Source organism: Artemia sp. Qi Xiang Cuo, chromosome 4 (assembly GCF_049724085.1).
Source record: "Artemia sp. Qi Xiang Cuo chromosome 4, ASM4972408v1, whole genome shotgun sequence".
Classification (NCBI taxonomy): Eukaryota; Metazoa; Arthropoda; class Branchiopoda; order Anostraca; family Artemiidae; genus Artemia; species Artemia sp. Qi Xiang Cuo.
Window position 1 is genome coordinate 87748228 of NC_142797.1, and position 20910 is coordinate 87769137.

Below are 20910 nucleotides of genomic sequence, written 5' to 3' on the forward strand. Positions count from 1 at the left end.
AATTCTTATTTCTTTTAATGAACCACGATATTTTACCTCAAAAAAAAAAAAAATTACTTTATGGAAAATTTTTCCAACCTTACGTGCAAGTTTGTCAAGATTTTTAATTGTTGATTCATCTTTTAATGTCTTATCGGCTACTGCTAAAAATGCATAATTAAAGCATTGCAGTCCAGTGTCAAATCTGAAACTCTGAACTCCTTTGGTAGCCAACAAATCCGGGTGTCATTTTATTATTAGATTACCTGCTCCCCTTAAAATAAAGTTTTTTTAAAATCTACTGAGATTCAGATCCATGCATTCCAGGTATAAAATTGTGGGCCCACTCCCCCTCTCATTAAATTTATCCAAAGTTTAAATTACTTTATTCACCCTGTTGAAAAAGTTCTGTTCAAAATTGTTTAGACCTGGTTAGAAAGTCTGATTTCCTTTCTAAAAATGAAAATAAAAAACGTCCCCGGATGTCCCCTTTTGTAGATAAACTTTTTGATTCACCGATGCTTTAATTCCCCCCGACCCCCCCAATTCTGGATCTGAATATCAATAAGTGCTCGAATTTTGTCGATATAGCTATGGAGAACTTTCACGGGGTCATTTAAAATAATGCTCGCGTTTTCCTCTGGAAGGCTAAAATTTACCCTGTATGTTTGCAAATGGCTTAGAGCAGATTCTAAAAGATAAAAATCAGGCAATTCCTGGGACGTAACACTATTTTCATGTCCTGACCCTGTTTGTTCAGGACTCAATTCACTAATTGTAAAGTTCAGATTAAAAATGCCCCCGGAAAAATGAGCTGCTGTTGTATTACTACTACTACTTCGGTTAAGTGGAATGGTGGAGGAGGGTGACAGGGACCTGTCAATAACACCACTTCCAGTCTGTTCAATCACATTGGGGGGGGAAGTGACAGGAGGTCGCCTATTACATGTTCAAGGGTGTTTGGAGACGATTAGTCGAGCCAGTCTATGTTGTCTTCTGATGGACTTTTGTTATGAGGACCCGGTTCAAATTTACTTGTAACATCATCTAAATATTCACGTATGGAACTATCCGCCCACTCTGGGTCCTCAACCATGTCAATATCGCAGCTTAAGTCCTCCATGCTGGCCATTTTCCCAAAAACATCATTAAAGAATCCCTCATGTCACTCCATATTCTCTAGAACCAGTGTAGGTTCATCCCTGAACTCTGCTGGTGGTGACAGAATTGGTACTGTAAATATACCTGCTTCATCACTCGATGGTGCCACTGGGGATGCTATATTTTTAATCTGTAGAAAAAAAAAGTTTTATTTCTTATGTAAAATAATCATTATTTTATAGTTAATAAACTTTGTCAATTTCTCATAGTCATTGTCCCACCACCTGAACAATTAAAAGAAGAAGAAAAAAGACAAAATTAATGGTTTTATTCCAAAAATTTTTTTTTTTTAAATAAAAATGTAAAATATGGGTCCAATTCGATTGTTTGAGCCTCTTCATTATAACTGTCAATGAAATTTGACCATTGTTCAACTGACGCAGTATGCCGTATGAACACTTGCTCCTTGGCTTCATTTAAAGGACACGAATTCTATATTTTGACGGCTACTGGTGCTGTTACTTTCTCTATACTCCGTTTTGTCCTGTTTATTTTGCCAATTGATTTGTTAGACCTGGGCTAAATAAATGCTTTGTAAGAGAGAAGAACTTTTTTCTACATCCATATCAACAATTAAAGTTTAATTAAAATGTTGGATGGTCCTTTTTTTTATAGCTCCCCCCCCCCCAATTTTGATTCCAGTGGTACAATTTTCATTTTGATCTGACGCCATTTTCGAGGGGGTTGAGGATTTTTTTGAAATTACTATACATTTCTTTTCGCAATAAACTTTTACTTTAAAGACAAATCGAAATAGTAGCTAACGATCCTGAGCCAGTGTCAGATGGGATTTTTTTTCACTAGGCAGTTTTTTTCCTCAACATGTTTGAGCGTTGCGCCTCATGATATTTTGAATTATTTTTGAATATATGGATAGAAACAAATGATTTATGTGCTGAAAAAGTCTGACTGTGCGTATAGATATGAGATACTTTTCTAAAATAGAATTGGTTAGATGTCACACCCTTAAGTTGAATGAGTTGAGACAGTGTCTAACGCAGTCCATCCCCTTTTCAACTTCCTTCCAGTTGCCATGGAGCTAACGCGGGGGTCAGATGGCTCTGTCACTAGAAGTTTGGTGCTCGATGGATGGTCCAGATCGTGTGTAATTTTTCCAGCGAATTTAATAACAGACGCCCTTGTGGCCTGTATTAATGAAGGTTCGCCATATCTTGCTTTTTTTTCAAAAGGGGTATTATTGTACGTCTCTTCTTCCTTTAAAAAAAAAAGACAAAAAATTTAGCATGTAGCATAAATGCATTTTAGTTTTTTTTTTTTGGAAAATAATTCAGTTTATGTTAGACATCTAAAGTAGTGTAAAAAACATCTTGATTTAAAAATCAGGGGTTTTGATAGTGGGATGGAGGGCCTTTTTTATAAACTGCCCCCCCATGAGATAATAAGGCCTGTCAAACAAAAAGGATAGCTAAGCTAACAATGTTATTTATTAAATAGGGTTATAAGGTAACAAATTTTATTCTTTTGAGGAAATGGGGGGGGGGGGGGTGAGGGTTTGAACGCATTTATATATATATATATTGTTTTGATTCTTCTTCTAAAGACGAAAAGCATTTGTTTTTATTATTCAAGATTATCCAGTCACTGACACTTCCTTCAACGAGCTTCCTCTTTGTATACTCAAGCGTAAAATTGTTACTAATCATGTGGTTATGAACATTTTGTAAAACTCAGTCAATTTAGTCAGAAATTATTAAACTCTTTGGTATAACAGCCTTTTTTTCTCTTTAAACTATCATATTTCAATCAAATGTAGACATAAATAGAAATTTAAGAAGTGGAACAGCTAATTAACATTACTCAGTCAATCCCCGTAAGCAGCATATATTCTAAATTGTTTTGGTTCTTCTTCTTCTAAAGACGAAAAGCATCATTAGCCTACTATGATCTAAAATATCACTGAAATACATTTTCCAGCAGTACATGATAACGAGCTATAAGTAAGGAAAAAACCGAAACTCAAAAAAAGGAAGCTTTTGTAACAATTAATACACTTAACTTAATGACAAGACAATTTCTTTTTAATATAATAATGAGAATATTTTTTTACTCACCAGAAATTGCATAGAATTATCCATTTTTTCTATGTAAATGTTTTTTACAAAAAATACTTGTAGTGCTATCTCGAATAAAACTATTCAAAACTGATGGAGAATCTAATATGAAACCTGAATATATACAAAAAATAATTGGCAACTAAAAAAGAGACACCGGTTTTGGTTTACCACTAAAAAAAGACACTGAACTTTGAAATTGCGTAAATCCTCTTGGCAAAGAGTGTAATGACCAGTAAAATAGGACTACCAGAAAAACCGGAAGGAACATAAAGTCCCAGAATTCAATAGAAGGACTATACTATTTTGTCGAAATTTTGTTTTTTAGTTATTTATACTTAATATATAATATATTAAAAAGAGTACTTGTTGTACTCGTCATACTCATTGAATAAATTATTAATACTAAAATTTTGAAAAATACAATATCTCTACAAATAAGAATAATCTTTAATATAATTACAACAGAAGAAAAACAAAAAGAAGGGAAAAAAGCAATTACTTACGCTCCTTAATGTCACTGAATAATTCAGCCAATTCGTCGGCTTGTGCTTGTTCCCAGTCTGAGGAAGGCATTAAATTGCACTGTTTTGATACAAACCTTGCAATAGCATTTGATTGGGCTAGTTGTTTGCCATCAGCTTCAAGATAAGGCAGTTGACCAAATGGCGTTTCTAAAAAAAAAAAAAAACACGCATAAAATTGTGTAAAAAATACGGAAAATATATTTCTCGAATTATAATAACGGGTAGATGTGGGATATCTAAAACGGGTATTACACATACTGAATAGTACCGGGAGACCGTCGGCCCTGCTGCCTGTCCCCGTCATGGTTACGTGGCAGGCTTATATATATTGACTCTCATTAACGCTTGTCTTCTAACTGCAGACAATGTGAACTTCTTCTTGATGTCATTGCATCACCATAGGTTCAATATACCCAACTTGCAAAATACGAATTCTTCCCTAAAGTTGTCACCTATTTAAATCGATTTTATCGCCAGAAATATCACTTTGTGATAAAATTCTCCAGCTACTTTGAAGTTAAAAACATCACGATAATTGATGATATATCATCGCTTACGTTGAATGAAGCTAGAGTAAAACATGATTTCAAGTTCTGGAGTTGTTTGTGAAACTCTTTAGAGAGCAATTGACGTCCTAGAAAAAGACAAACCAATTCGCTTGGAAATTGTGTAGGTACGACCATGCAAGCAGCAATCTTTGAATGAATCACCTTTGTTTGCTATCCTTTCCACTAAAAAATGGAGGGCTTCACAGTGAACACATATAACGTTAAAGTGTCCCAATGATTTCTAATTAACACCCGAGCAGTTTATAGCGTCTTTGTAGGTTTGTACTGGGGTTTGTGCAACAGCTTTTTGGCGTCGAAGATTGCAACGGTGTTGTTCTTCTAACCTAATATTTCTTTGTTCTTCACTTTCATTTTTGACACGTTCCAATGTTCGCCATCGCATGTTTTCTAACCACCCAACTCCTTCTTCTTCAGTTTGAATTTTCAGTGCTTCAGACATTCTTTTTTTCAAAATCTTTTACTTTAGTTGCTTGGATTGGTCTTGGCTGTCAAGGTTGTTCTCTCTCAGTCATTGGGAATTAACATTTTTCAGGTTGTCCGCTTGATCTTGTCATGTTTGAGGGTTCAAAAATTTCTCCTTCTTCAGATGAATCATGAATTTTAATAATTGTCAATTTGCGTTTTTTGGGTTGTCATATAGACATTTTTTGTATTGTTGTATAAAATTAAGGATACAAAAAACAAAATGGGAATTCCTTGCAGTGAAACACGTAGTATTTTATATCTAGCTCGGTTTAATATGGTTTACTTTCTCAAAGGTAAACGGGATCGATTAATAAATTGTTCGAATATTTAAAGATTCTTTAAGATTTTTTTTGCAATTAACATTGTGTTGTAAAGTTATCGTGCCAGATTGAGAAACTGATCCGATATTTCACTGGTTTTAAGGAAAATTTTATATTTATGGAAAACATAAGTGTTCTTAGGGGTTTATAGTTTTAAAGAAAATATAAAGACTTAAGAATTATTCTAGACATCAGCGAGTTTTATGCTGTAATGGTTGTAATATGTACTTAGCACTTTTTTTTAAACACATTTTCGTTTATAATTTATTTCGATCCTAGTTGTTGCAAGCCTTCTAAACGCAAATATCTTTTTTTTTCACTTTTGTTTTGACTCATTCTGATTCTCATTGTCACTTTTCTTCTATCCTCAAGTTTTTTCTTCTTCATTTTAAATTTATATTATTCCAGATATTTTTTAATTCCCTTTGCTTTAGCTGCTCGGATATGTATTGTCTCATTTGATTACACAGGCTGTTAATTTTCACCTATTGTGAATGTTCTTTGTTCTGGTCATTCTAGCCGCTGGTACCTGGCAAGGCTACGTGGCACACTTTTACATATTAATTCTTATGGACGCTCGTCTTCTAAACAAGGCTGTTATACCAGTGAATCAGAAGGTCCATTTACGTCATCCTTAAATTCTCGTATTATCAGGTGACCTTTGGCATAGTTGTTTGTGACTCGCAATATTGGTTCAAAAGGATCCTTTGAGTTATGAAAGATCCAATAATTTAAAGGACGGGGAAGGCGTTCTCCAACAGTTTCATTGGGGTCTAAAAAGTACATTTTGCCATATGAAGGTGGTTCAAAATAACATTCAGGGGTTTGTGATAGTTGTAACGCTAAATTTATTTTGTGATAAATTTTTCCAGCCACTTTGAAGCTAAAAACATTACGACTATTGGTGGTTTGATCCTTGCTAACGTTGAATGAGGCTACAGAAAAACATGAGTTCTAGTTTTGGATTTGTTTGTGAACTCTTTAGAGAGCAAGTGACCTCCTATAAAAGGCTAAACCAATTCATTTGGAAATTGTGCAGGTGGCGGTGGCAGTACAATTCAAACAAGCAGACAGCAATCTGCAATTGAGTCACCTTTGTTGGATAATCTTTCCTCGGCAATAAGGATGACTCCACAATGACTTGTAATTAAAACTTGAGTAGTTTAAGGCATCTTTATAGGTTTGTATTGGGTTTGACGCCATAGTTTTTTGGCGTCGAATATTGCGATGACGGTATTCTTCTAACGTAATATTTCCTTCCTCTTAACTTTCAATTTAACTCATTTGGATTCTCGCTGTCGCTTGTCTTCTAACAGCACAGTTTTTTGTTCTTTACTTTAATTTTTGAAACGTCCTGATACTCGCTTCTACGTGTCTACTAACCGCACAATTCATTGTACTTTACTTTCATTTTTGACATGTTCTGATTCTTGCTTTTACTTGTAATTCTCATTAATGCTTATCTTCTGACCTTATTAAATAAAACAAAACAAGTTTTTTCAACTGAAATTAAGGAGCAACATTAAAATTTAAAACGAAAAAAAGTTATTACGTATATGAGGGGGATCACCACCTAGTTAATACCTCGGTCTTTACGCTAAAGTTCGAATTTTGCTCTAGTCACAAATCCCTGGATCACAACGGCCGTTTAATTAGAATAGATAGCTCTTTTGAAAGTACTAAAAAAAAACTTCAGCATAAATTGTGAGGTATTGACTAGGGGGTGATCCCCCTCATATACGTAATAATTTCTGTTCGTTTTAAGTTTTAATGTTGCTCCTTACTTTCAGTTGAAAAAACTAGTTTTTTTTATTTAGTTTCTAATCATTTTTTAAATAATGCTAGGAAATCAGGTGCCCCCTTCATAGAAATGCCCTTTTCCGCAAGGAAACATCCTCCATGGAAAAATCCTCCCACGTAACCCAATCCTCCGACACCCGCCCCCGCCCCCATCAGTCTGTATTCTTCCCAATAGCCAATATCGTACTGTGTATAATAATGGGCAAATTCATAACTTGCAGCCCTTCCCCAAGGATCTGTGGGGGACTAGGTCATCCTCAAAGACACATTTATTAGATTTAGATTTCGATTCTCGACTTGAACAAAATGGCTATCTCAAAATTTTGATTGGGTGACTTTTGGAAAATAATGAGCGTGGGAGGGGGCTAAGTTGCCCTCCAATTTTTGGTCACATAGAAAGGGCACTAGAACTTTTAATTTCCATTCGAATGATACCTCTTACAATATTCTAGGACTACTGGATCGATACGATCACCCCTGAAAAAAAACAAAAAAAAACAAACAAAAAAAAACACGCATCCGTGATCTTTCTTCTGGCAAAAAATACAAAATTCGAGATTTTTGCAGTTAGGACCTTGAAACATCTACAGTAGGGTTTTTTGTTACGCTGAATCTGATGGTTTGGTTTTCATTGAGATACTATCACTTTTAGGGGGTGTCTCCCCCTTTTTTTAAAAAAAAGGCGAATTTATTTAGCCTCGTCACTTTTGATGGGTTAGACTAAATTTGATGAAACTTATATATTTGACGTCAGCATTAAAATCCGATTCTTTTAATGTTTCTAATGGTATCAAAATGGTATCCGTTTTTTTGAGTTTCGGTTACTATTGAGCCGGTTCGCTCTTTACTTACAGGTCGTTACCACGAACTGTTTGGGATTTCATTGTTCTGCATTTTCATTTTTGATTCACTCTGATCTTCTTTGTCGCATGTTTTGTAGCCACGATTTTTTTTTCTTCTCTTTCTTTTTTCACTCATTGTAATTTTCGCCCCGGCTTATCTTTTAATCGCATATTTTTTGCCCTTCAATTTCGATTTTGACTCGTTGGAATTTTCGTCGTCACGAGTATTTTAACCAAATTTTGCTTTGTTGTTCATTTTTTTATTATTACTTCAGACATTTTTTCAATCCCTTTTACCAGAGCTACTAGGATTGGTGTTGTCGCATTTGATGATCTAGGTTATTCATTTTCACCCATTGTAAATGTTCATTACTTGGGTAGTCCTCTTGATTTTTTCTCATCTGATAGTCCAGTTTGGTCATTTTGAGCAATTGTTAATTAACGCTTTTGTCCCCCCCCCCCCCAAGCATCATGAAAACGCCTTTTTTCTATACACTCATTACACTTAATATTTTATGCATAGCTATGTTTCTTTTTTAATTTTGCATGCGTCATAGTTACTAAAAACAATAAGACCACTTCTGGGGCGGAAATGATGTAATTTGTACTCTTGAAATGTGCTCATAAATATGACGTTACACATTTGATTTTTTTTTCAAACTTAAGGCTCTTAACGAATTTTCTCGAACTCGCAGAATATATATATATATATATATATATATATATATATATATATATATATATATATATATATATATATATATATATATATATATATATATATATATATATATATATATATATATATATATATATATATATATATATATATATATATGTTTGTTTGTGTGTGTGTTTTTTTTTTCAATCATGACTACCATTTCCGTAATAAGAGTGCAGTTATCGTTACTTCAGCTTTTGTTGAAATTAAATTAAAAAAACAAGTTTTTTAAACTGAAAGTAAGGAGCGACATTAAAACTTAAAACGAACAGAAATTATTCCGTATATGAAAGGGGCTGTCCCCTCCTCAACGCCTCGCTCTTTACGCCTCGCTCTTTTTTTTTAATTATTTTCTGATTGTTTTTTAGTTAATGCAACTTTTATTTTGGCTCACCGTCATTGAATAAGCAAACAAAATTTGCATAAAAATTTTACTCTTCTTTTGCTAAATGGAAGTCTCTAAATTTGGTTCTGACGTAATTTACAAATTAACTTACGTAACGAACTTCTATATTCGTATATTTTGCTTCTGTCAATAAATACAAATTTGAAGATTTTTGCAGATATGAGCTTGAAACCTATGTTATAGGTTGTTCTGATATGCTGAATCTGAAGGTGTGATTTTTACTAAAATTCTTTCACTTTTAGGGGATGTTTCCCCCCTCTTTAAAAAATCCGGTAAATTTTCTCAGGCTCGTAGCCTCTGATGAGTAATACTAAACTTAATAAAATTCATATATTTAGAATCAGCATTATAAGCTCATTCTTTTGATACATTTATTGACATCATAGTTACGTTTTTAAAAGTTTAGATTACTATTGAGGCGTATCGCTTGTTTTTTTTTCTATTGTTTTTTTTACTACGTATATGTTAGTACGTATATGATGGGGTTCTCCCCGTAGTCAATACCACGCTATTTACTTTAAAAGTTAAAAAAAAATTAATTCACAAACCCCTGAATCACAAAGGCCGTTTAATTAGGATAGCTAGCTCTTTTGAAAGCACTAAAAAAAAACTTTAGCGTAAAGAGCGAGGTATTGACTTGGGGGAAAACCCCCTCATATACTTAATAATTTCTGTTCATTTTAAATTCTAATGTTGCTTCTTACTTTCAGTTGAAAAAACTTGTTTTTTTTTATTTAATTTCTGATCGTTTTTTAAATAATGCTTGGAAATCCGGCGCCCCCTTCATAGAAATGTCCCTTACCCCAAAGAAACATCTTTCACGGAAAGATTCTCCCGAGTAACCCCCTCTCCAGCCCCCCCCTCCACCAGAAAAAAATTCTTCCTGAAAATGTCTGTATACTTCCCAATAACCAATACAATATGTAAGCAATGGACAAAGTTCATAACTTGCAGCCCTTTCACTGGGAACTGTGGGGGATTAAGTCATCGTAAAAGACATATTTATTAGATTTTCAACTATGCTGAACAAAATGGCAATCTCAAAATTGTAATTTGGTGACTTTGAGAAAAAAATTAGCGTGGGAGGGGGCCTAGTTGCCCTCCTTTTTTTTGGTCACTTAAAAAGGGCACTAGAACTTTTTAATTTCCGTTCCAATGAGCCGTCCTACGATATTCTAGGACCACTGGGTCAATACGATTACCCCTTGGGAAAAGAAAAAAAAACAAAACAAACAAATAAACACACATCCGTGATCTTTCTTCTGGCAAAAAATGGAAAATTCCACATTTTTACAGGTAGGAGCTTGAAACCTCTAAAGTAGGGTTCTCTGATGCGCTGAATATGATGGTGTGAATTTTATTAAGGTTTTAAAGCTTTTAGGGAGTCTTTATCCCTTTTTTTCGAAAATCAGCCAAATTTTCTCAGGCGCGTAACTTTTTATGGGTAAAATTAAACTTGATGAAACTTTTATATATGAAATTAGAAATAAAAGTTGATTCTTGCGTTGTATCTATTGCCGAAATTCTGTTTTTTAGAGTTTCGGTTACCATTGAGCCGGGTCGCTCCTTACTTACAGTTCGTTACCACGAACTGTTTGATAACCTACTCTATCCCCAGCCTTATCTAATAAGAAAATCCAAAAACTGGTTACAAAGACCATTCATCGAGCAGTGGGATGCTATGTAAATAGCTTTTCATTGGTTATAAGCCGATGAACTGTCTAAAAAACTCTGTGTTACAATTTGGCTCTAATTGCGCTATAGCCAAAACTGTTATTATTGGCTAAGCTTTAACACCTTATCTTTATAAATTTGGTTATGTGCACTCGTCTGGGATGGCATCTCTTTTTTACTATTATTGAAAAGAAGAACTGTAACTATTTGTTCGAATTTCTTGATCGCATTGCCTTTGCATTCTTCATTCTATTTGCTGATGTTCTTCGGCCAGAGGCTCAAAATAATCACTGGTAAAAAAAAAAGAAGATTAAATAAACACGCCTCTGATACCCTCTCTATTGCAAAAAACAGCAAGATAAATTTAAAAAAAAAAACTTTAGAAAGTCCCCAAAATTCCGTCAAAAAACAGAAAAAAGCCTTATGAAACCTTACCTTTTTTATTTTTTCTTAAATTCCTAAATTGGCAGCAACAGGTACTTTCACGTATCAGTTGCTAGTATTTTACTTCGCTCCATAATGATGTTACAAACGCCTGTTGAATACTCTGTTGAAGGAGTTGTCAGAGAAACTTTTTAAAGGGAAACCTCCCTAGGAGGTGGCTACATAGGTGGCTACATAGGAGGTGGCTACATAGGTGGCTCATAGCATCCAATTAAGGTACTTCAAATATATAGGATACACTACACTTGAACGACTAATTTAAGTTTTTTGAATTGTAACCTAAGTCTATGCGCTTAGTTTCAATGATTAAGTTTTGGTTGAGTCTGGTTCAGTTACCTAGTGATAGGTTACTTAAGAAACTATATGAAAAGTTGTTTTCATAGGAGATTTTGACCATTCAAAAATAGTGGTAAAATACTATTTCTTTTTATGAAATCAATCAGTTCGTGGTAACGAACTGTAAGTAAGGAGCGACCCGGCTCAATAGTAACCGAAACTCTAAAATACGGAGTTTGATACCAGTAGTTACATCAAAAGAATCGGATTTAATCTTGAGTTACAAGCCTGAAAAAATTTGCCTTATTTTCTAAAAAAGGGGGAAATACCTCTTAAAAGTAATAGAATCTTACTGAAAATCAAACAATTGAATTCATCGTACCAGAAAACCCTACTGTAGAGGTTTCAAACTCTTATCTGCAAAAATACGGAATTTTGTATATTTTGCCAGAAGAAAGATCACGGATGCGTGTTTATTTGTTGTTGTTTTTTCAAGGGGTGATCGTATCAATCCAGTGGTCCTAGAATATAGCGAAAGGGCTTATTTGAACGGAAATTAAAAGTTATAATGCCCTTTTTAAGTGACAGAAAAAATTGGAAGGCAACTAGGCCCCCTCCCCCACTAATTTTTTTCCAAAGTCACCTGATCAATATTGTTAGATAGCCATTTTGTTCAGCATAGTCGAAAATTTAATAAATATGTCTTTGAGGATGACTTAATCCTCCACATTCTCCGGGGGAAGGGCTGCAAGTTACAAACTTTGCCCATTGTTTGCGTATGGCATTGGTTATTGGGAAGTATACAGACGTTTTCAGGAGGGATTTCTTCTGGTGGTGGGGGGGTCAAAGGAGGGGGTTACAAGATAGGAACTATCTATGGAGGTTGTTTTCATGGGGGGAGGGACATTTTTATGAAGGGGTGCCGGATCTCCCAGCATTATTTAAAAAACGATCAGAAATTAAATCCAAAAATAAGTTTTACTCAACTGAAAGTAAGGAGTAACATTAAAACTGAAAACGAACAGAAATTATTGCTATATGAGGGGGTTTGCCCTCTAGTCAATACCTCGCTCTTTACGCTAAAGTTTTTTTGTACTTTCAAAAGAGCTATCTATTCTAATTAAACGGCCTTTATGATTCAGGGGTCATTCTTAAAGAATTAGAACAAAAATCGAACTTTAGCGTAAAGAGCATCAGAGTGACGTATGGACTAGGTGGCAAACCCCCTCATATACGTAAGAAATCCGGTTCGTTTTAAGTTTTAATGCTGCTCCTTACTTTCAGTTGATTTTTTTTATTTAATAAGGATAAATGACCAGTTGATCAACAGGTGCAGACAGAAAGGGAAATCAAGGTACTGCTGGAAAATCAAATGATCCAAAAAAGGTGTAGGTGAAGACTTTTGAAAACCTAAAAATTTTACATTGATGTTAAGTTAGCCTATAGGTAGGACTTTCATCTCAAGCTAACATACCAACTAAATGCATAACTGCACAATTCAACTAAATGCATCACTGATTATGTGCAGCCTAGAGCTAATTGCTTCACAATTAGAGAGCAAGAGGTTTGATAGTAAGAAAATATGCTTAAAATCACAGTTCTGTTTGCCTGCTCTTGAAGATGACAACAATGATTCGGTGCATTGTTTTAGCTGGTATTGGGAGTTTCTTACAGCAAGGGAAAGTATCTTTCAGAATATTCAAGCGCTGCTTTCAGATGTTTAGGAGAACACACCACTTTCATTTCTTTATGGAGTAGCAAAGTGTCTTGTTTTTTGTTCATGACCTCTTGTGTGGGTTTAAATATGCGTTACCTCATATTTAAGGGAGGTCCAAGGGAAGATACACGAAGGTCAGGGGGTCTGCAGTGCCAATTATTGTGAGTAAAGGAAGGCGAATAAAGTCCTGTTAGTTCTTATATGTTAAGGATCAAAAACCCTATTAAATTTCGATCGAAGCGAGAGTGATTTACATTGACAGAGGTCTGTACAAGGGAAGAAGGCTTAAGTATTGGATAGTCAAACTAAGGGCCATTAGGGTTGAAGGCCCAAGCTGTTGACAGTAGTGAGCGAAGCAAGCCAAGAAAGGTAACATAAGTCTCGCCAAGCTGGTTTAATCTGAGCTAAACAGCCCAAGAAATCCTTATTTGGGTATTTACGTGTTATCCCGACCACACTCAAGGAGTGAAGTTAGGCTAATAAAATATGCCAAAATATGTTGAAAATATTATACTTTAGTTGCATAATTATGGAAACTACAATAGAGAATCATGGAAAGCCGGCCGCTCAGAGCGCATTATATTAAATACCTAACCCAACCAACTCTATAATTTAAATATTTAATTAAAATATACCTACATAGTAGTTTATCTCACTCAGGCTAAGCTTCTAATCCCCGAGAGGACACAGAGAAACCAGTTTTAAACAGCTCCAGAACAACAGTGTGGTACACAAGTACCCATATTTGAATTAATATGAGTATCATTCTTCTTTTTCAACTGCATATGAGACTTTGCTCTGAAAGATCTCTACATACACAAGAGAGGACCGAAGAAACTAAAGCACTTCGTAAGGGTTAAAGATCTGAGCTTATTTCTTATATTTTAAGATAGGGTAGTAATCAAAGAGAGGGTAGGGAGTTAAAAAATCGTATGCATGCCGAAGGACTGAGCACACCAAAGTTTTATTTCCGAGGCCCAACGGTCGAACTTCCACCTCGTCAAATTGAGGAATGTGACTCCCTTCGAGTGGAGCGACGGTGACTTGTGAAGGCTGAAAGCACTAGCCACTGACCGTGAAGAGTGAGGTGACTGGAATGTGGTATAAGCAGGCCCTTTCGGTAAGTTATTTCTAAAGTAACATTCTGAAGTTATACAGGTATCAAACTTGTATTATTGCGTTTGCGTCGGAATAGATATACAAAGTTTTAGAATAACAGGCTTTGCTTCATAGTTCAAGTTCAAATTTTTGTTATTAATATTTACAAATAAATAAATAAAAAATAACGCTTTCGCGCTTGAGAGGATCTGTGGTCGCGCAAAAGTCGACGTAACTACTTACCCGTTAAATCAAGTCCTTAAATAAATCTTTTGTAAATCAATCCAAATTAATAACCTGTTAAATAAACAGTGGAAAATAAACATAAATAATAATTATAATAATGAAAATGAAAAAATAAATGACTGAATACAAAATAGTAATAAATAATAAAAGCAAAAAATAATAGTGGTAAATACTTGATGTTTCAACTCTCCATAAAGAAACACAATAAATTCTGGAAACTACTTTAAAACTTAAAAAAAAATATTTACTTTTATCATTCTTCAGAGCATATCGCTTTACTTCACCCCCCCCCTTAATAAAACAAATATATAGTCCAAAATATATATACTACTTGGATTTTCAATAGCGCAACTCTTTTCTTCTTATTAATTTAACAGCAAACTGTGAACCAGTGATGGGAAGAAAAGAGACGTGCTTTCGAAAATCAAAAGAGCATAAATAATTTGAAAAGAAAATTTTTCTATCAGAAAGGGGTAGGAGGCTTAAAGTAGAGTAGTGGTCTCATATGAATGATATAATTAAGTGTTTTTGAATGCTTTGACGCAATTTCCAGATTTTTACAGCGTTTTGCTATTGATAGTTAAACCACATAATGTTTAACACAATAACTACATATGCAGTCTCTATAGCTCATCAATGCTCTAACAATTCTCCCCCATCCTGTCCTCCTCACCCCCTTTTATACAGGGGTGGATCCAGTATTTTCTTAGGGGGGGCGCAAAATAGGTTGATCCGATAAAAAAATAGGGGGGGGGGGCAAAATAGGTTGATCCGATAAACTTGCGTTAGGAGCAAGTTTAACTAACGCAAACTTGAGTTAATTAAGTAAATTACACTACTTTAGAATACGCTATGGGGGGGCACCCCCTGGATCCGCCACTGCTTTATATTAGTAATTGTTTGTAAGTTTTAATCTAAGACGATGGAATATTATTATCGTTTATAAGACAAAGGAACTTACTCGGTTTAAGTGCTGGCCATTCCGAAAATTCAACTCTAACATCTTCGTACTTTATATTTCCATGGACAAAAATAAGACGAATATGCTCTGCTTTTCCTCTTAAGTTAAAATATATAAGCTTATAATTTTTGGCCATTTTCCTCTATCGCTTACTACCAAGCAACTAATTCTTATCAACACCGTTTTCAGAATTTAAACTTTGTCCCTGGGAACATGAACCATAAAATTATGCAAAGTCAACATGACACAGGAAGATAATAAATAAAAACTAAACGACACAGTCATGTTTGCGCATCTATTTTCTTATGATACTTAAAATTTGGCAAAGATGGTACTTCAAAGCATAATTCACTTTTTTTTGCGGAAAATGGTTCAAAGGGCTTAATACCCAACTTTAGAGTGTATTGAAAAGGACGGGTGTACCGCTTTGTGGCACCCGTTTGACCCTTTTTTTTGGAGTTGTGATTGTCCACCAAAGACTTATAAAAAACTATACAAAACATATTATAAAACTATATAAAACAATAAAAATATAAATTTTAAATAAAATTATCAAAAATCTAGAAAATAAAAATCTGAAAAATTCAGGAGTGAAATTTGAGGAAAAAGATAGATTAAAAAACGAGATTACAAAGATTGCAATAGCAATACCTAAGAAAAGAGCAAAGTGGGCTCATGTCAATAAATAGCCCAACAATAAATAAATGAAACCCAAAACGAATAGAAATTACAATAAATAACCCATTCAAACTCAAAACCAGCAGAAACTATGACGAGTTGGGCTAACGGCCCCTCTACCTTCTAAAGATCAGAACACTATTTGCAGTTTACTGAAAAAAAATTGTTTCGAGCTGTCTTTTTATTTCTCATTATATCAAAAAATGAAAAAAAAATCACCATCAAACAGATCATGGTAACGAATTATAAGTAAGAAGCGACGCGGCTCAACAGTTACCGAAACTCTAAAACAAGAGTTTTGATAACAATAGATCCATCAAAAGAATTATTCATTAACTTTAATATTACCTATCAAAAATTATGAGCCTGAGAAAATTTGCTAAATTTTGAACGAGGGGGGGGGGAGGACAACCCCAAAAAGTCAAGTGATCTTAATGAAAATTGCACCATCAGATTCAAGATATTAGAGAACCCTACTATAGAGGTTTCAAGCTTTTATGTACAAAAATGTAGAATTTTGCATTTTTTGCCAAAAGAAAGATGACGGATGCGTGTTAATTTTTTTTTTCTCTCCTGAGGTGATCGTATCAAATCTGTGATCTTAAAAAATTGGGAGAGGGCTCATTTGATCGGGAGCATAAACTTCTACTACCCTTTTTAAGTGAACAAAAATATTGCAGGGAAGCTAGCCCCCCTCCTACGTCTCTTTCCTCTCCAAAGTCATCCTATCAAATTTTAAGATACTTCTTTTGTTCAGCATAGTTGAAAATCCCAGTAGCTATTCCTTTGATGATAACATGGCCCCTTACAGCCCCTGGGGAAGGCCTGTAATTAACAAAATTTACCTATTTCTTAGGTATTGCATTTGTTATTGAGAAGTTTTTTATCCCTGGGGGATAAAAAACTTTTGACATATTTTTTTATCCCTGGGGGAGGGATTTTGTCCTTGAGGGGGGGGGTTCTACGATTAAAAATTTTCCATGGGGAAGGAAGTGTCTGGGGGTGAGCTTTCCGAGGGAAATTTTTCTCGGGAGGAATTTGCTAGAATTTTTATACGGAATTCTTTTTAATTGTTTTATTTTGTTTTTGTCGACTAAATTTAACAGGTGGATATGTTACGGGGCAAACTTTCGGCAGGGATGCAATTGTTTGGAAGATTTTTTCCTGGGAGGGGAAGGGAAATTTTCTGAAGGAAACATTCTCCATGGGGAACGTTCTGGGGGAACAACTTCCTACTAAGGGTAGGGGCATTTCCAGAAAAATTATCAATGGGGATGGACTTCTGACATGATTTGAGAAGCGATCAGAAACTAAAGTCTTTCCATATTAAAGTACGCTAAGGAGAGTTTTTCAGGTGGAATTGTCCGCGAGAAATTTTCCTGGGGGATTTTCAGAGAAGATTGAATTGTCCGGTTGGTATTTTCCAGGTGGGCTGGTGAGGGGTATATTACACGAGGGGAGCTTTATTTTGAGGAATTTTTTTGTGGGGGGAGAGAAAATGCCATGGAGAGAAGCTTGATTTGCCGGCATTATTTTGAAAAAAAAATCAGAAATTAGACAAAGAAAAGTTTTTTTTTTCCACTGAAAGCAAGGAGCAATATTAAAACTTAAAATGAATAGAACTTATTCCGTGTATTAGTGGGATTTCCTCCTCCTCAATTCTTTGCTCTTTACGCTAAACTTTGACTTTTTGACCTAGTTCTTTAAAACGACTCCTGAAACTTAGGGGCCGTTTAAAACAAGAATAAGAAGCTTTTTAAAAGTGCTAAGGAACTTTAGCGCAAAGAATGAGGGTTTGAGGAGGGGATAATCCCCCTAATATAAGAAATAATTTCTGTTCTTCTTAAGTTTTAATGTTGCTCCTTAATTTCAGTTGAGAAAAACCTTTTTATATTTAATTATAACCAAGATTAAAAAAAAAAACAATAGATGAATGCGGATTGACGTTTTAATGTATTCTCATACTCATTCCTGAAAATCTTAATAATCTTTGATTTATTCAAGATAAAAAGGAGAAATCATTTAAAATATATTTTGTTTTTAACTAAGTGTAAATTATTGTTCTGGGGTTTAATAGGTACGGGGGGCATCCGCCTTATTCCTCTTAGTTTCGGCTCGTTTTGAGTTTGACACGTTTTTTTTAAGTAATATCTGATCGTTTCAGGTTTCATTTATTTATCGATGGGAATTTACGGTAGTTTTACGCTTGGAAATTTTTTTACTTTATTTCTGCTCATTTTTGGTTTAATGCAGCTATTTAATTTTCATTAAGAAACTTCTTTTTTGGAGCAGTTTTTTCGAGTTAAATTCTGTTTATTTTTAATTAATATTGTCTTTTTAATTGGTTAATAAACGAAATTCCGAACCTTTTCGGTTTTTCTCTATATGTATCCAGATTTTGCTTACCATTCATATGTTTCAACGGCTTTTTCAACGGTTTTAATTATTTGCACCTTTGGAAAATTTGGATACACATAGTATGTTTTCAATTTTCCCATCTCAAGTTTCCCTGAAAGCAAAAAACGTAAGAACCTTTTCTGTTCTTAAGACATTGTATCTATGCTGTTTTGATCGCATGGATGCACTTTTTAGATTTAGTTCAATAGTCAAAGCAAAAGTAGCAATAGTAGTACCCCTGAAAGTTTCAACTTAATCCCCTTAGTCATTTTTGAGAAATATATTCAACCAGCATGCACATAGTGCCTTCTGATTTAGTTTCAAAGAAACATAATTTTCACAAGCATAAACTTTGACTATCTTGCCATTTTTTACTATTACCTGACTATCTTGGAATATTACCGGAAGGTATACTTACTGGCTATTTCCTCAATGCAGTTTGCTTTTCTAAAAGAGGAGCCCTATATGCCTATGTATTAAAAAATAATTGGAGCAACAATCACCAGCAAACTTGAGAATCGTATGATTTTATACGAGAAGCAACTAAACACATCCCCCAGAAACTTGACTCAGCTTTTAATTAAATTCTCCAACAAGCCCTGAGCTGCTTAAAAACTACACACATCCCAGCTCTTTACCATGGGCTTGGCATCATATCACTTCAGAGGAGGAGAAATAATCTCCAATCCCGGCACTTTCTAGAAAATGCGATCAAGAAATCACATTGCGTACGAAGATTACATTGCTACATGGAACCAAGACCTCAAGTGTAGACTGTAGACTAAGGTTTGTCCCTACAGTTTGTAACTATTCTCGTTTGATGAATGATGCCCCCCATGCCAGGTCCCAACCCCAAATATAGATGGTCTTTTTTCAAGCTTTAATAGAATTAGTAATGTAATTAATTTAGTTTTGGATGACAGGAATAAGGATGTAGGAACAGGAAGTTTGAAACTAGAATGGTATAAGCTGAAAAGAAATAATCCACATATATTTTGTGACGGATCCAAGTCGGAAACTGGTACAGATTGTCCTTTTGTAGTCCCTCCAACTGGTATTTCCTGTGGTTTTAAGTTGCATGAGAAGCTTACTATTTTTTCTGCAGAAGCAATTTATATTTACTAAGCAGTTTTGTATGTTTAGTCAGTAGAGATGCCTCATGAGCTCGTGACCCCACACCATATATGGGCATAGAGTCATTAGGGAGAATGATTGCGTAATCGGTCAATGACCTCTTTCTCCAGGTGTGTTTTTGACACGCTCTCAGCGAATGTCAATGTTGTTATTGTTTCCGAGGCAAAATGCCAAGGTCAATGTTGTTGTTGCTTTGAATAGAGTCATTTGGGAGAACACGTGGTTAATGGGATCAATGTTGTTGTCGTTCGAAGCAAAGTTAATGGACACTTCCTTCCTGTTCGAGGCGAGATGTTATGATCCGGAAATAGTATTTGTTATTGTTATTCGAGCCAGATGTTATGAGGTTCGAGAAACAGTTAATGACATTTCCTTCCTGTTCGAGGCAGATGTTATGATCCGGAAATAGTATTTGTTATTGTTATCCGAGCCAAATGTTACGAGGTTCCGGGAAACAGTTAATTAATGTCTGACAGATGACGTCAAGTTAATTAATGTCCTTGCATTTCCAAAGAGAATTGTCTACCGAGAAACAGTTAGATCACACATGATGTCATGATTGATTGATTGACACGAAAGGGGAATTAATTTGTTGTTCTATAGAGAATTGATTCACGAAAGGGAAATTAATTTGTTGTTTCTAACAAGAGAATCGTTTCCGAGGCAGACGTTTTGATCTTAGCGCGCGAAAAGGTTTCCAAATAATTTGAAATGCATTGGCGCAGAGATGCCAAACAAAAGGAACATGCCGAAATTCCGTTTAGGGATAATTTTGGCGAAACTGTTTTAGCTATTTTATGGAACTATTTCGGCGAAACAGCTAGAAACATTTTAAAAAGTGATTTTTGAAACGATTTTGGACGAGGTTTTGAGTGTGGTCGTTATAATACACAAGTTGTATTTTAACAGTGTTGTGAGGTCCTCTACCCCAACCCCAAAGGCTTCTCATACCCCCCCCCAACCCCGCAGGCAGCCCCCGGGACTCAAAGGTCCCCCAAGCACCCAAAGGGACACCGGCGCCCCAAAAAGCCCACCCAGACCACCGAAGTCCACCCCCGGGCCCCCCACCGCACCATCAAGCTCCACCCAAATCAATGGGGTCCCACAGGGCCCCCAGCCCCCCCCCAGGTCCGAGCCGAGCCCCCCCGGCCCTCACCGGGCTCACAAGGTCCCACCGACCTCCACCAGCCCTCCCTGTGCCCTCAAGGCCATCCCCGGGCCCCCCCAAAGCCCCATCGAGCTCCCGAAGGGCCAACGGGGTCCCAAAGGCCCTTCACCGGTCCCCAAATGTCCCCCAGGCCCCCAACTGCCCCCCCCCGGACCTCCAAAGGCCCACAGGGCCCCCAAAAGACCACCGGGCTCCCAAGGGCCCTCCTCCGGTCCACAAAGGTCCCCGGGCTCCCAAAAGACCACTCAATCCTCA

General features: G+C 35.6%; 1 protein-coding gene across 1 annotated transcript in view; it reads right to left on the reverse strand.

Moving 5' to 3' along the window:
- The window catches only part of LOC148953591 (putative glutathione S-transferase 5), a 43761-nt gene extending 28323 nt beyond the window's left edge, over positions 1 to 15438 (reverse strand). Inside the window, exons 1-2 of the mRNA XM_089087750.1 lie at positions 15279 to 15438; positions 3719 to 3886 (exon numbers count right to left, since the gene is read on the reverse strand). Coding sequence (XP_088943876.1) covers positions 3719 to 3886; positions 15279 to 15414 — 304 coding nt within the window. The 5' untranslated portion in view covers positions 15415 to 15438. The remainder of the gene's footprint in view (positions 1 to 3718; positions 3887 to 15278) is intronic.
- Positions 15439 to 20910: the final 5472 nt, after the last annotated feature.